This window comes from Arachis duranensis, chromosome 10 (genome assembly GCF_000817695.3).
Source record: "Arachis duranensis cultivar V14167 chromosome 10, aradu.V14167.gnm2.J7QH, whole genome shotgun sequence".
Taxonomy (NCBI): Eukaryota; Viridiplantae; Streptophyta; class Magnoliopsida; order Fabales; family Fabaceae; genus Arachis; species Arachis duranensis.
In genome coordinates, this window is record NC_029781.3 from 24,370,684 (window position 1) to 24,387,688 (window position 17,005).

At 35.2% G+C, this 17,005-nt stretch overlaps 2 protein-coding genes across 2 annotated transcripts in view; one reads left to right on the plus strand and one right to left on the minus strand.

Annotated features, from left to right (window-relative positions):
* Positions 1 to 5,079: 5,079 nt before the first annotated feature.
* On the plus strand, positions 5,080 to 10,347 carry LOC107469508 (uncharacterized). The gene is made up of 5 exons (XM_016088876.3): positions 5,080 to 6,009; positions 6,143 to 6,266; positions 7,642 to 7,756; positions 8,299 to 9,435; positions 9,810 to 10,347. Exons 1-5 carry the CDS (start codon positions 5,808 to 5,810, stop codon positions 10,074 to 10,076), a joined length of 1,845 nt encoding a protein of 614 aa, XP_015944362.1. The 5' UTR covers positions 5,080 to 5,807; the 3' UTR covers positions 10,077 to 10,347.
* Positions 10,348 to 10,553: 206 nt separating this feature from the next.
* Positions 10,554 to 17,005, minus strand: part of LOC107469512 (anthranilate synthase alpha subunit 1, chloroplastic-like) — a 6,593-nt gene continuing 141 nt past the window's right edge. Inside the window, exons 2-12 of the mRNA XM_016088880.3 lie at positions 16,693 to 16,972; positions 14,380 to 14,564; positions 14,105 to 14,294; positions 12,902 to 13,053; positions 12,548 to 12,663; positions 12,220 to 12,466; positions 12,070 to 12,126; positions 11,788 to 11,940; positions 11,447 to 11,527; positions 11,251 to 11,337; positions 10,554 to 11,089 (exon numbers count right to left, since the gene is read on the minus strand). Of these exons, the coding sequence (XP_015944366.1) occupies positions 10,766 to 11,089; positions 11,251 to 11,337; positions 11,447 to 11,527; positions 11,788 to 11,940; positions 12,070 to 12,126; positions 12,220 to 12,466; positions 12,548 to 12,663; positions 12,902 to 13,053; positions 14,105 to 14,294; positions 14,380 to 14,564; positions 16,693 to 16,894 (1,794 nt within the window). The 5' untranslated portion in view covers positions 16,895 to 16,972 and the 3' untranslated portion in view covers positions 10,554 to 10,765. The remainder of the gene's footprint in view (positions 11,090 to 11,250; positions 11,338 to 11,446; positions 11,528 to 11,787; positions 11,941 to 12,069; positions 12,127 to 12,219; positions 12,467 to 12,547; positions 12,664 to 12,901; positions 13,054 to 14,104; positions 14,295 to 14,379; positions 14,565 to 16,692; positions 16,973 to 17,005) is intronic.

The window sequence follows — 17,005 nt, forward strand, 5'->3', positions numbered from 1 at the left end:
AGCAGAAATTGGCGAATTAAAAATTATTAAAATATATATGTTGCAAGTATAGTTCTTAACTCGTCCGAATCCACTTATCAATTTAGAAAAGTGTCACAGAAATTTAAAATTAAAATACTTGGAGTATGAATCTCAGGTCGTCTCCCAACGAGTTGTAGGAAAGTGTGTTGTTTTATTAATCAGATGTTTTCAGAAAAAAAAAGGTTTGAGTTGAGTAAACGGGAAATTAAATTGGAGAATTTGAATAATATAAATAAAAACCTTGACTGTGAGTTGATTAGTTGGAAGTCCCGCTGTTGTTGGATTACTCTCTAGATTAATTGATAATTAAAGGTTATCCTGTTTAGTTATCTCTTACTAGGTAAGGGAATGTCAAACAAGTTGGGATGCTATGCCCGTTCACAAGTTGCAACCCACTTAATTAAAAGGAATTGGTGTTAGTGACTAGAGGGCAAGCCAATAATAACCCAATTATAATCTTTCTTTCAAGCCTTCCAACTCAAAGGTTCCTTTCAATCAACTCCCCATCAAGTTAGGGAACTACTCGCTCATTGTGAATATAAAATTCATAACATATGAAAAGGAATTAAGGAAAGACATTGTAAATAAAAATAAAAAAATAATCAATTAAAAATAAAAGTAATCATTGTATTAAATAATCCTAAAAATATTCCAATGGTAAAATTAAACAAAGCAAAGGACATGGAAGAGTAAAGCCAAGTAAAGAAAACGAACTAGAATGACGAAGTCTTGATGAGGTAATAACCCTTCTCAGTATCCCAATGCAAAAAGTGGTAGAAAAATAAAATCCTAAGAACTATGAATGTCTAGAGAGAAAAACCTAGATGAGGAGTAAAAACTAGATCTAAAACTAAAACTCTGTAGAATGAATGTTGTCTCTGGTTTCTGCATGTTCTCTTGCTCTAGTATGCTGTTCTGGGCCAAAAACTGGGTCAAAATAGGGCCCAAAATCGCCCCCAGCGAATCCTGCAGATTATGTAGATCGCGCACGTCACGCGATTGCGTCATCCATGCGGATGCGTCATTCGCGTTTTTCCCTGCCACGCGTTCGCGTCATCCACGCCTCCGCGTCACTTGTGCTTTTCCATTCCGCGCAGTCGCGTGAGCCATGCGGCCGCGTCACTGCGATTTCTCCTCTTTCGCATGAACACGTGAGTCATGCGGCCGCGTCACTTCTCGCTAGTTATATCCTCAATTTCTTGTGTTCCTTCCATTTTTGCTAGCTTCCCTTCCATTCTCCAACTCATCCATGCCCTATAAAGCTTGAAACACTTAACACAAAGATTACGGCATGGAATGGGATAAAGGAGAACTAAAATGCATAATTAAAAAGTCTATAGGAAGCAGTTTTCAACCATGTAGTAATTTCAGGAAGGAAATATAAATGCATGCTAAATTAATGAATAAGTGGGTAAGGATCATGATAAAACCACATAATTAAACACAATATAAACCATAAAATAGTGGTTTATCAGTCTCTTTCACTTTTGCACCCAAAAAATCAGCATTATCCTTATCACATAGCTTTTCAAAACTAAAGTTCACAAACTTCAACTTGTATCTAGTATCAAGAACCACAGCAACAAAAATCATCATATTGATATTTTTTATGTTACCCCAGTACTTGTCATACTTAAGCTTCATCCTCTCAGCCATACTCCCAAGTAATGGATCTCGACTACCACAAGAAGCCTTGAACACTCGCAAAATCTTACAAAACTCATGAAAATATTGAGAAGAAGTCACAAGCAAACTACCAGACACACTGTAACATCATGAAAAATTTTCAAGAATTCCATAAAGTGTTTTGCATTGTCCCAATCAATATTCCTCGGAATACCACCTTGCATTAGAGCATATTCTGTATCTCTCTCCCCTAGCCTCTTGAACGCCTTTTGAAACTTCAAACCACTTTCAAGCATGGTGTATGTAGAGTTCCATCTAGTGGGAACATCAAGTTGAACAGTACACTTGTCTTGTATCCTAGCTTCCTTAATAAAATTTTTGAACCTATTCATACGACTAGGGGAAGCACGCACATATCTAATAGCATTTCTTATCTTGCTAATAGATTCATGCATCTCTTTCAATCCATCATTAACAACAAGATTAAGAATATGTGTACAACACCTAACATGCAAATGCTCTCCTTTCAAAGGATGTAAATTCTAATCCTCCATTCTAGTTCTTAGATAAGATATTGCAGTATCATTAGAACTAGCGTTATCAACAATAATTGTGAACACTCTAGATATCCCCCACCCCAAAAGACATCTCTAAATTTTTCTACCAATTATTTCTCCCTTGTGGTTTTTAATAAGACAAAAATTGATAATCCTCTTTTGTAATTTCCAATCATGATTAATGTAATGAGTAGTGAGACACATATAATTCAGATTTTGCACAGAAGTCCAACAATCAGTAGTTAAACAAACAGATTGATTCGGTTGTTTGAACACAGTTTTCAACCTATTCTTCTCACTAATATAAAGATTCCAACAATCCTTAGCAACAGTAATCCTTCCTGGAAGTGGAAATCTAGGTTGCACAATACTCATATAGAATCTGAATCCCCCACCCTCAACAAACTTGAACGGTAGCTCATCAATAATTATCATCCTAGCAAGGGCTTTTCTACACATTTCAGCATCAAAAGTAACTGCAGTAAATACCCCTTCACCCTTTTTTTTTGTTGGAAGGTAAGGATTATTTGACTAGGGTCACCCGAGTTCCTAGAAATTTTTTTACATTGGTTCAACAAATGATAACGCATATTAGTTGTACCATTTCTATGAGAGTCACATGCATATGATGCACCACACCAATTACATTTAGCCCTAGGATGTGATGGCTTGGACTTAGGATCCTTTGTAAAGTGTTTCCAAGTCCAAGATCTAGGTCTAGAAGGTTTTCTATTACCTTCATTAGCTTCATCCTTGCCATCCTCTTTATTAGTTTCCACAGTGCTTGGAGCTGGAATTGTAGGAGTTGCTCCCGGAATTGCACCCACATTAGTTGAGTCAACCTTCCACTTCTTTGATCTAGGATGGGGTGGGGGTTTGGTAAGCACACCGCTGTCCGTTGAAGAACGTACCACGAACTCAACATTTTCACCCCCAACTTCAGGCGTCCACTTATTGGGCACCTCATTGCTTGTTGGATGCATATATATAAACAGAACAATGAAAAATTAGCATTTTTAACTCATGAACAACACCAAAAGTTTTGTTTCCAGCAACAAAACCACAACAACTCATAAGCAGCTTATGAAAAATTAGCATTTTTAATTATATACAGCCATATATATACAGAACAAAACCACAGCAACTCATAACAGTACAACTAAAGCAACTGATAAGCAAAACCAATTTAAGACATAAGCAGCTGATACACAGCTCATAAGCAAAACCAAAGCAGCTCATAAACAGAACCATAACTAATTTATTTTTTCCCCATTTCTCTATTCGTGTTTATGAATTGAAACGTAGGATACATAAGTAATGCTAACATATTCTAACAACTAGAAGGCAAGTTATTATTTCACAAGCAATGTATTCAATGAATGTCTCTATTTTTCATCCAGGAAAAAAATGAAAATAAAAAAAGAAAGCGATGCATGATCCTGTGAATTCTTGATGCAGGCAATACAAAACTTAGATTAAGAAAAAAAATAAATGAATCTCAAGGAACCTAAAGGATCCAATGGACTTACGGCAAGGCTAGGAATAAAAGATACAAGAACTTGATTTGATAAACACTTAACCAGAATTCGAGAGAAAATGAGATAGAGGAAAATTGATATCATTCATGGTTGATAAATTGGAAAGCTACCCTATACAAGTGGACAACACTCACAGAAAATAAGAAATAACCAAAACAAAAGTAAATTGGAAGAAATTAAAAGATAAGAAACTCACATAACAGTACAACTCACTAAAAATCCCACAAACAGAATTTCTAAAAACAGAACCGCAAATAGAATTTCTAAAAACAATTATTCAGGTTAAATCAAGTACAATATCACTATAAATCCCACTAAATCAAGTACAAATATCATTAAAAATATTGCAGACTAGGATTTTGTTGACAATATATACATTATTTACTGTAAAAAAACCAAGCACAAACTCTACCCTCCGAAGAAGACATTCTTCAGTTCAGTTGCTTTTTGCAGGGGAGGGCTTGGTGACAGGAGTGTTGCTCGAGTTGGACTGCTCGGCCACTGGAGTCTTGCTTGGCGACTGGATTGCTGCTCGGCGACGGACTGCTGCTCGGCGAATGTGGCGACGGACTGGTTGGAGTGCTGCTCGGCTTTGGCTTTGTTGCGACGGCGACCCAGCGACGGCGACCCTGCGACGATGATGAATGAACGCCTTCGAGCAAGGATTGGCGACTTCCTTGATGGTGGACACTGAACAACACTCTCTGGCTCCCTCAGGCTCTCCTTCTCTTAAGCATGGAGGTCGGAGGTGGAACCGTGGAAGAATGGGAGAGAAAAGTTTTTTGTGGGTGAGCCGTTTAGGATTCGCGTAAAGGGAGAAGAAAAAAGCTAGGGTTGTGGCTGAGTGTCCCTTAAATACCTAGGTTAAAGGGCAACAAAGTAAAAACACACATTACTGAACCCTCATTCTTCGGTTCGGTCCGGTTTGATTCAATTTCTGTCGAGTCAACCGAGAATCGAACCAAACCGATCAGTTTAGTTCAAAAAAATAAAAAACCGATTTTTTTGATTTTCTAATCGATTGTTGTAAAATTCAGCTCGATTCTACGATAATTTTCGATCTGGTTCGGTAACTTACACCCCTGTTCATATCGAAGAGAGTGATCTGAATCGAATAAAATTGAATAACAAATTTAAAATTGATTTATAACTGGTTATATATTAATCGAATTCTTAAACGCAAGTACATGTACATCCAAATTTATATATTTTTCATTCAAAAATTGACTATTTGTTTTATTCGTATAAATATAAATTGTCTATTTTTTATTTTCTTTTTTTGGCGGGGTTAAAAGTTTTACTTAAAACAATTAATTAAGACCATTCGTCAAAGCCTACTCTCTCACCGTCTCACGGGCATAAACAAGAATGCGAATGGCTACAAAGACACACTATTGCTAAAATTCAAAACAAGGAATACAGCATAAGGGGTACTACCGTAATTACACACCCCAACGCAAAACGTGGCGTCAGAAGACAGGACCAACAACAGCTGTTACAGTTTCTGTTCATCCTATATTCTCAATCTTGCCCTCCAACCTTCGTTTGCAATTACAACACAGTGCCACTTCCTCTCTCTCCTTTCTCTCACTCTCATCTCTCTCTCTCCTCACCGGTTAGCTAAAGTTTTACGTTTCCCGATCTCTCTCTTCTCGCACGCGCTTCTCATTCTCACCTTCGCCACGCGACAATGGCGGTTTCAGCTCCAACGCTTCTTCTCTAGAGTGTAAAAGAGTTTCGGTTTTTCCTATTTTTTTCTTTAAGCTACAATGCCGTTTTGTTCCAGCTAGAAAAGAGCATCTTCGATTTTCTCGAACAGATTCGAACTTCGGGAGAGAGAGAGAGAGAGAGAGAGAGAGCGCGCGCGAGAAAGTGAGATTCATTTTCTCGTTCAGCTCCCGTTGCGTTCGGTTGTTGGAACCTTCTTTTCGGGTGACGTTACCGAGAAAAAGGAAAAAGAGAAGTGAGTTAGGTTCTTGTGGCTTTTGGATTGGGGCTTTTTTAGAAGGGTTTTTTGTAGTTACTATTTTGCCCCTAGGGTTCGTGGAGTTTTCGATTTTAGGAGATGAATCGCAGTTTCAGGGCTCAAGAATCGCAAATGCAAGGTGCGTTGAAGCAGAGGCAGCAACAATTTGGGGGTTTGAGGGGTTCTTCTGCCGCGAAAGAGAAGGACGAGGAACTCGCATTGTTCCTTGAGATGAAGAAACGTGAGAAGGAGCGCAACGATCTTCTGCTTCACACCTCAGAAGAGTTCGATTCAGCTCTCGGTATAGATTTCATGTTCAGAGTTTCTTCGTTTTTTTTTTTAATTATTTTCTAATGTTTAGATGACTTTAGTTGACTGAGATTAGTGGCCTTTGAACTTGGATAAGTTATTATTTCGAGATTAATGGTTTGCAGGTTCAAATTCGAATCTGAGTACTTCTCCAATATTCAACATTTCTTCATCAACGCCGGCACCTATGAGGAAGACCGGTGCTGATGATTTTCTCAATTCTGAAAATGATAAAAATGATTATGACTGGTATGTTCTTACCTTTCTATTTATGGCTTGCCTAATTTTTATCCAACGCGTTTATCTTGCTTGCCAATTGCCATCGTGTTTATTAGTGTCAATTATGGAGTTTTAAGTTTCTTTTGTTGACATTTCTTTTTCCTTTTTATGGGACCTTAGATCCCTAAGCATTGTTTTTCAATTTAACAGTGTTTTTGCCGGTATCCGACCCTGTCTTGCATAGATTTTCACTATTGTCATATTTTCCTGAGTTATACACGGTACCATTGTTGGTGTTGGCTGCTTTCATTTCCATATTACACCAAACGATATTTCATATGTATAAGTATATGGATTTTGATTTTGTTATTTGAGTTTCCTCCTTTTTGGGGGAAGTAGATGTGATGTCCCTTCTACCTTGAACCCTGCTTGTTTCAAGGCTTGATGTGATTATAAATAGTGACTTTCTTCAAGTGAGTAGTTTTGAAATTCTTCACAAAAAGTCAGAACACATTCTGTTCTTTGAGAAAATGATAAAATGAAGCTCTTGATATCTGAAAATGATTAATTCAACTTGGAAGCAACAACAGCTTGTGCAACTCTTTCTCAAAAGATGAATCTGAGTTCTTGTTCATCTCCCAAAGAAATAGAGAATAATGTAGAATAATGGACAAATTTCAAATTTTTTTCAAAAAGATCTTTAAAAACTGTTAAGAATTAGTTGTAGGTTGGGATGATGAGGTTGTGGTTGCTTTTTTCTTTATTTTACTATACACTTTTTTTCAATTGCTTATCCACTTTTTAAGTTTTCATAATTATGATGATAAAGGCATTGTTAGTCGATTTTTTGGCAGTCCCCATAATAAAATTTGAATAGAAAATTTGAGAAGCATATGGCTAACTTATATGCTTTGATGAGAAATGAATTTGTTAGCCAATTTGGAAAGCAACAGATTCTTAATTATTCTGCATTCAAGATTCAAGAAAAAGGTCTCCATACACTGGATGAATCATTTGGGACAACGCTTAGGCTTTACCATGCTTGCTAAGATCTTTCCAATAACATGACCTTCTAGCTTAATTCTTTTATTGGTCCCAAAATTACAGTTAAGAATGCAATTCGAAACCCATTAGCACAGTTAAGAATCTTTCGGGTTTACAAATAAGACATCAGAACTCTAAAACTGACCAAATTACCACTTAAAACAAAAGCTTAAAAATTAGTTAAACTATCTGGAAATTAAATAGTTAACTGCTATTAATATTGCTGGTTTCTGTTACCACATGTAATTTAGTATCTGTCCTCCTACACTTGTAACTGACTTCGCCTGTTTAAGTTATGTATATGCTAGTGATGATTGTTGTTTGAATTGACACTTATCATGGTTATTGTTAATCTTTTCAGGCTTTTAACTCCTCCTGGTACTCCTCTTTTTCCATCTCTGGAGATGGAATCTCGAAAGACTGTTATGAGTCAGCTTGGAACTCCAGCCGCACGTCCCACAGCAGTAAAATCTAGAGTAAGCAGCTACTTCAGATCATGTGAATTGTCTTATCAATCAAATGGCAGGCATTCACCATTTGTATCTGATTTGACATTGTTAATGAAATTGTAATTTTCCTTATAAGTTCGTATTTTGAGTGAACTTTTGTTTGAATGTCATTATTTTGCAGTATCCTTACAATTGACAAACTTGACTTTAAGCTGAAAAAGGTGATTTGACTAGAAATGACTTATTATATGTATTCCCTAAGAACCCCTTGCTTTGAGTGCCGCACTATGGCAAATATGCATTGATCTCATTGTTACCTTCGAGTAAATTTATAAGTCTTGGTTTTTACCTTTTATAATGATAAGAAAATTGTTGATGCTCTATTGTTGTACTGTTTTTTTTTTTTTAAAATAATAAAGTAGGGTTCTTTTAGTGCTTTGCTGAAACATTTTAGTCCAATTGCATTGATTTTTCTATTTTTCTGATGCCACGAACTGGGATAAAGCTTGGTTGTCTGTTTTAGTTTCAGGTATTTTTTTTCTTATATTTGTTTCCTTGTGGTTTTATAGTTGGCAAATCCTCAGTCTGAGCCTGCTGGCAGGACAAACTTAGTATCTAAACAATCAGCTTCCTCCCCATTGAGCTCTTCAAGTGGTGGAACAAGGAGGCCATCTTCGTCAGGAGGTCCTGGATCACGGCCTGCAACTCCTACTGGCCGTCCTACCTTGACCACAACTTCAAAACCATCAAGGCCTTCAACACCTACTCGGGCTACTTTATCTTCATCTAGGACCACAGTTCCTACATCCAAGACTATAATTTCCACAAACAGGTCGGCAGTTTCTGCCACCAAGACTTCCACCTCTGCTACTAAGATCGCAACTCCTGCAGCTAAATCCACCATTCCATCGAGATCCTCTACCCCTTTGTCAAGATCTACAGCAAGATCATCAACACCAACTAGCCGACCTACTTTGCCTCCTTCCAGGTCCACATCAAGAGCATCTACCCCTACTCGGCGACCATTGACACCATCAAGTGAACTCAATGTTTCTTCGTCTTCAATTAAGATTCCTTCAAACTCCAGGCCAGCTTCTGCAACATCAAGGCAGCCTGCTACTGCAACATCAAGACAGCCTGCTACTGTGACATCAAGGCTGCCAGCCCCTGTGACATCAAGGCAGCCAGCTCCTGTGACATCAAAGCCGGTACCGTCACGTGGCACTTCACCAACAGTGAGATCTAGACCATGGAAGCCGTCTGAAATGCCAGGTTTTTCACTTGATGCTCCACCCAACCTAAGGACAACACTTCCTGATAGGCCACTGTCAGCAACTAGGGGCAGGCCTGGAGCCCCTACTTCTCGGTCTTCATCTATTGAGCCTGCTTCCACCGGAAGACCCAGACGGCAATCGTGTTCTCCTTCAAGGGGGCGATCTTCCAATGGAATTGCTCACATCAGCGGAAATTCTATGCCAGCAGTTAGCCGCGGGCATTCCAAAGTGAATGATAATGTCAGTCCTGTTGTAATAGGGAACAAAATGGTCGAGAGGGTAATAAATATGCGAAAACTAGCACCACCAATGTCTGATGACAAAAACTCTCCCCTTAGTAATTTGTCTGGCAAGTCCACTTCATCTCCAGATAGCTCGGGCTTTGGAAGAACACTTTCAAAGAAGTCCTTGGATATGGCTATTAGGCACATGGTATGTATCTTCCCAACATTTTATGCACTAGATGAAAATAACTATGTTAAAAATTTCAATGCTGCAATCTGTAGTTAATTAGTGCATGGCATTTCAAGATTTAGAGATTTTATGGCATCAAAGTACCTTCATTCTATTTTGGAAATAGATTCTCTCAATTGATGTTGTTAAGCGATTTCTTACCATATAATATCTTCTCTCTCATGTTTTTTCTTAGTCTTATTTAAAGAGAGTGTATAGTGAGAGATTATGCTTAACAATTGAGAGAATCCATTTCCCATTCTATGATGATTTTGCTTAATTATTGAATTGGATAGATTTTTTCTAGCAATATAATCCTTCTCTCACCAATTTACTTGTTTCTCATTGGATAGGATATAAGGAGAACAATTCCAGGCAATTTACGGCCATTAATGACAAACATTCCAGCTTCTTCTTTGTATAGTGTGAGGTCAGGTCCTCAGCGTGGTCGAACAATTAGTGTTTCAGGCATTTCAGGATCTCCTCATGCTACAAGCAGTAACGCCAGTTCTGAAGTGAGTGTAAACCAAAATGGTCTTTGTTTAGATAGTAGTGAAGTAGATGATGATATAGGCAGCGAGAGATGTGGCCAATCTCCTGCCAGTGTAAGAGGCAGGTAAACTGTTCTAAGTTCTCACATAGGAAACTGCATATACCTACAAATTAGTACCAGTGTTCGTATCCTTAGTTTCAGCCATATGGGATTTGCATATGGAGCTAACATTGCTTCTACTTATGTAAAGCTTATTGAAAGTGATGTAACATCATGTAATGGGTATCTCTGATTTAGGTAGATTGCTTGTATGTCATTGTTATGGAGGCAGTGCTCAGTTTTTGAAACAAGCTGAGGTTAATATTCTATTTTATGGAAATTTGGCTCATTATCTTCAATCCATTAGCTATATCTTTTGTAAATGCATGGTGACTTTCTCTGAGAGCCTAAGATAGCAAGGAAATTGGATAGCCATGCGTTTAAAATTTGACTTTATTTTAATAGAATTTACGAACTTCTTAATTTTAATCTTAAACATTCCGTACATCTCTTAAGAGCTTCAAAATTTTCATACAAATAAATAATCAAAAGCAATGACTTAATTGTAATGCAATTTTATCGGTATTAATTTAAAGAAACACCTATGCATTGTATAGAAAGACAAACGAGAGAGCTCTCATCCAACATGCATAGTACTGTTCAGGAACTTCAAAATTATGTATGGAGCTTCCCTGTAACGCTGTAATCCTATTTCTATTGGATGTTTATTAAATTTTGATTTCTAAGAACATCTAGTCATAGCAGGCACCAGAGATCTCATTTGTCTAAAAATGCTGACTCGGCCAAGTCGATGGCGCGAGCAAGACCAGCAGCTTTGTTTTGGCACTCTTGGTGCTCATCATCAGGGTCACTGTCCGCAACTATACCAGCACCAGCTTGAAGGTGAGCGACCCACTCGTGGCGTTGGTTCAAGTTTTTGTACAAGTACATTGTGTCATCCCTAGCTGTGGTTGGAAATACAATTGTCCTCAAAACTAGAGCGATGTCCATTTCGTCGGTGAAAGATATGTATCCGAATCCTCCACTGTAAGGGCCTCGCCTCGCCACCTCCAACTTATCAATTAGCTCCATTGCCTTCACCTGCATGCTCAAGCCATCAAGTTAAAATGAAGTATGCATCATCAGAAGCAACGGACCTCCAAAGCATGAATTGTAGACGTTTCTGGAACATGCATTTCAAGAGCATCCAAGGCTTGAAAAAAAAATTGTAAATTGTCAAAGATATCAAGAAAACTATGAACCTTTGGTGCCCCACTGACAGTTCCAACCGGCAAAGCAGCACGGAGGGCGTCCCAGCAAGTAAGATGTTCTTGCAACTCTCCTGAAACCTTTAATACATAATGCATTTATGTTAATATTATTTGTTGAAACTACACAATAGCAATGAAACATCATATAATATCCTGGCTTTAACAAGAGATGGTTCTCAATTCTCACCGTCGAGCTTATGTGCATGACATGCGAATATCGCTCGATGTTCATAACCTTTTCCACCTTCACAGAACCAGGTTTTGATACCTAAAGAAAGAATTTCCGATATCAGAACCATCGGACATATTGCTTCTTCAAGATTCAAGATAATATTCTAAGGTTGATATTCACAAAATGTTATTTTCTTGAAGTTACATATATGCATACTTTATAATGTTATATTGGTTGATTTAACTTTGAAGTTTAATAAGATTTTAACTCCAATAGAGGAGGAGATTATAGATTAAGAGAATGCAAGAAACGAGGCTGGAATTTTACGACTACAAAAGTGAATATATTTTGCAAACCTTTCCAACATCATTGCGTCCCAAATCAACCAGCATGACATGCTCTGCACATTGCTTTTCATCACTCAGGAGCTTCACTTCTAACTGCTTATCTTCCTCTAGTGTCTTCCCTCTTCTACACGTCCCGGCCAATGGACGATTCACAATTTTGTTCTGTTCATAACAAGACCAAAATAAGTATCCACTATAACATAAAATGACAGTGTAATTCAATAAACCTAAGATGATTCAATTAAGATTTACAGCAAATAACTTAGTGATCAAGTATTGTGAAAAACATACCTTCTTTATACGCGTAAGAATCTCCGGACTTGAAGCGACCAAAATACATCCCCGAGCCTGTTTGATAAATATATAGAGCGCAACATGAAAGACCTGAACTTCAAAAAATTAAATTACATGAAGAATTATATCAAGATGTTGCATATAAACCTGCAAATAAGTCATATATGGACTTGGATTCACAACTCTCAAGGCTCTATAAACTTCGAACGGATCAGCAAATGTTCTTCGCTCGAATCTCTGGCTTAACACAATCTGAAAAATATCCCCTGCCTTAATATGTTCTTTTGCCTGAAGGACTGCCTCCTTGTATGCTTCAGGTGCCATGGTTGAGATTTTTAAAGGAGGACCGAAATGGTGAGTATGCAAATTCACTGAGCCTGAAGCCAGCCTCGGACTAGCAAATCCAAATTTCAAATTAATTTCTACTGGACCATAAAAACCGGCGCATGATGATATGCAAGAATGAATTACTTACGGTTTACTATCCTGTAATCTGGCGACTAATTTCGCAAGCCGTTCCTTTCCCTTGTTGTAAGCACTCTCCACCGAAGGGAATTGATCAATTCTCACCCAAACAATAACATATGTTTTCTGTTGAGCATAGAACAAGTAAAAATTGAATGAAGAGTGAACAATTTTTAGTTATGAATCAGTATTTTCATGTTCTTTCTCATCAGTATTAGCCGATGAAAAGGAATTTACAAGAACAATGAACTTGAAGACTTTTTTCTACCTTCTTGAATAAATGCACAAAATTCTAACAAAAAGATAAGGAAGAAATTTTGCTACATGATATATTACTTGTGAAGCAAGCAAACAAGGCTGCTACCTTCTCTACATGATCAAACACAACCACAGAATCATAGAGGCCGAGATGTATGTCCGGGAGGTTTCTGTCGTCCTCCGGAGCATTCGAAAATGGTAGTTTTTTCTTTTCCACATAACGAACTGTGTCATAGGAGAAATAACCTGCCCAGCCACCTAAAAGAGCAGCTTAAGAAGTTTAGATATTGACATGATGCAGTTTAAGCATTTGTAGAACAAAGTCTATAAACCAAGATTTCAATTTCAGAACCATAGTTCAACAAAATTTCAGCTCTCCAAGAGAAAGGAATGCCTCATATAATGCTCTCTATTCTTTTTCAAGAAATATAGCCGCGCTTGCCGAGACCGGGAAGAACGCATTGGTTTCAAAAGGATCAATCTATGTTGAAATAGGATAAACTACCAACATTGTATCTCGAGTTTATATTGTGACAAAAATAATCCCACAGATATCAAAGACAAATAAATCTTAGAAAGTTTTTAAAATATGACAAAAATAACAAATGAAAAATATATTTTGTTTTATATGTGGAAGACGACTTTTATATTTAGCAAAGGATATTTGCATTTAAATGTGCATGAAAAATTTTAGAACAGAATTTTATTCCTTGATTTTTTTTTTAAATTTTCGGTTACTCAAAATAAAAAAAACTTTACCTAAAATTATCAAATTTTAATGATAATAGGTATCATTTTTCTAATCATGCCGGAAAAAAATTGCATTAAAGTTTAATTTTTTAACTTTTTTGAAAAAATATATTTAATATTAGATTATTTTTATAAAAATACTACTTATACACTAAAATCAGAAACATTGTATTTATGTATAGATACATTCATTGTTTAACTCATTTTCAATATATATTTTATATATAGCATTGTTATCATTTTTTTATGTTTTTAAATATTTTTGAATTTATTTATTCTTTGTATTTCACTGGATGTTTTTACCAATAATATAAATTTTAGGATACTATTTTAATAATTTAAATGCAATCAATAAATGAATATACGAAAATATTATATACACAAAAAAATCATCTACTAAATCAATCACTATATAATTTGATATAAATATGTGTTAATTTAACTTATTTTTAATGTATATTTTATATTTTAATATATATTTTATATAGATAGATAATTTTTGGTGTACACTTAACAAGATGATATCATATAACACATTTGATAGTATAGACTGTCTTACCACAGAAGGCATCTGGAAGTTCATTACTAAGACATGGCTTCCAACCCTGCGAGAGTCTTCTAGGAATCGTCATAGGATCATCAACAGTCTCTCTTGTTAACTTCCCCAATTCATGGTCCATTATTGTAACACTATTTTCTTTCGCCACAATTTCCATACTTGGTTGAGCTCCTATAACGCTATAGCGCCCCTGTATTCAATCCAACCATAACTTTGCGTAATAGACAAAATTAGAACTACAAGAAAAAATAATGAACATGACAAAACACACTCACCATATTCGAGGAATCAAGAGTTGGCTCTGCAGACTCGAAAAGAAAGCTGGGAGCCTCGCCATCATCTTCCTTAACCAAAAGCCGGTAGGCAAGAACCGGAGTAAGTTGATCGGAGAATATGCATTGCTGGAGAGGAATCAAGTTCCCATTTCTTGAAGCTTCAACAAATTCCCTTGCTTCATCAACTGCAAAAGTAGTACATGCTTACTCAAATACTAAAATGTTAAAATTGTACATGTGAAGAGTTACAAAACCAAAACCATTGGACATGTCATTCGCAATCGCAAAAATGCTATGTGTATTTAAACAATTAATTACTAAATTAGTATAAATATATAGATTAGACAGAAACTTTTATGGATGAAAATAATGTTCATCCACACAAATTTTTAGAAACAAATCCTCCAAAATTTTCAAGTGTGACAATATCTTTTTACGTGTATTTTCTTTCTTGTCCCATTTAATGAGTTTAGGTAAGAGAATAAAAAGTCACATTTGACAATATTAATTAATTTTTTTTAAAGTGACCATACTAATAAAATAATAAAGTATTGTTTTAATCATTTTTAAATTTATAATATTTATTATTAAGAAAGTTTAGAGAACACTTTTATTAAAATATGGTCTATACTTAATCAGCAAAAGAAAAGTGAGTAATCTCATACCATTGAATGAAATCTCACACCATTAAAAATACTAATGATAGTTAATTGATAACTATAAATCACAAAATTTACTGGGTCTCTAGCATTTCTCTTTATTATTTATGAGTCTCACTATCTTAATTTAATAGTGATTAATGATGTACTTTTTTCTCTAAAGTTACAATATACCTTTAGAAGAGTCAAATCCTAATTAAAAGAAGGATAAATGATCAAATTAATTCTTAAAAGATTACCTGTTCTCCAAATTAATCTCCAATTTTTTTAATCAAATTCGTCATTTAAAGATTTTAAACTAGTCAAAATTTACTAATATGACATATTAAGTACCACCCCAACACACATCTAGAAGTTTTAATTGACTATTAACATAATAAATTCATAAAATTAGATCAAATTAAATTGGCAGATTTTAATGTTCAAGTTTTTTTTTAATTAGGTTTTGACTTGATTTAATTTCATAAACTTATTATATTAATAATTAATTAAAACTTTTAGGTTTTTAATTAGGTTTTGACTTGATCTAATTTCATAAACTTATTATAAAATTAGATCAAGTCAAAACCTAATTAAAAAGAAAATTTGAGGTATTGAAATCTTTCAATTTGAAATTAATTTGATATAAGTTTATAAATTTATCATGTTAATAGTCAATTAAGACTCTAGGTATGTGTTGTGATGTTATTTAACGTATTGTATTAGTAAATTTTGACAATATTAACAAAAAAAGTGATAAAATGACTAATATAACTAATTAAAAATTTTCAAAAACAAATTTAATTAAAAAAATATTTCAAAAACTCATTTTAAAAAATGAATGATCTTTTAAAAATTAATTTCACTATTTACTGAACTGAATAGTAAGTGTAGCGTGTTTCGCTATGGCAGTAAAATCACGACGGACGAAATTTCATGTATGAAAACCGGGTTAAATTTTCAGAAATTACAGCGTTTTTACTCTTTTACCCCATACCAAATACACCAAAGAAATCGAATTTGCTGGGACTCATTCAGTTATCCAGAACTGTTCATACTTAAATTTGGCGTTGCCTCCAAACTCAACACTTTACAGCACCCATTTTCATGCCATCATCCCACAAATACTTCAAATCAGTTTTTAAAAAAAATTTAGTCCCATATTTTATTTTTTAACAAATTTTAAATAAATTTTAAACTAACTTTTATTTTCTTAAACAATTTATTTTTCATATCATATTATTCGTCTATATAGAGAAATTAATCTAAAAAAATTTAAATTTTTTGACGATTATATTTTTATTAAATAATAGAGATTAATTTATCTAATTTTTTATCAAAATTTGACATAAAAATTAATTTGTCTAAAAAAAATAAAATGTTAAAAGGTTACTTTGGTGGTTAAAATTTGTTGATAATTAAATTATCCTAATAAAAATCTCTATTAAGCATCGATTTGAGATATTACTTCTTTTCAAATAAAAAAGCACTCACGCAGCAATAAAGATGACAATTTTGTGATAGAATAAAAATCCAGCTATATCATATATCACAAGATTCTATTTAAACATGCAGTAAAGATTAGAACTTTACTATCAAATCATCTACCCATTTTTTTATTGTTAAAAAATAAGAGAGAATCAGGGGAAAAAATAAGAAGCAAATACCAACTTACCAGAGAATGATGATGAACTTGAGAGTGAAGAACAACACCTCAATGTAAGAGAAACTGAGGGAAGTGGCCTAGTGAGACTCCGGCCGCCGGAGAGAACCAACCGGCGAGAGAATCTTAGGGAATGCATTGGATAATTGGCATTTGCATATATTACTGGTTGTGGTTTCAAATTCAGACAAATAGAAGCTGTTGCAGACAGCATTTTTTTTCAATGAACTGAGGCTTCTGTTGTTGTTGTTGTTGGTGGTGGTGGTGGTGTTATTCTCTTTCAGTTATGACACTGAAGAATACAAGAATCAATGGATCGGTAGTT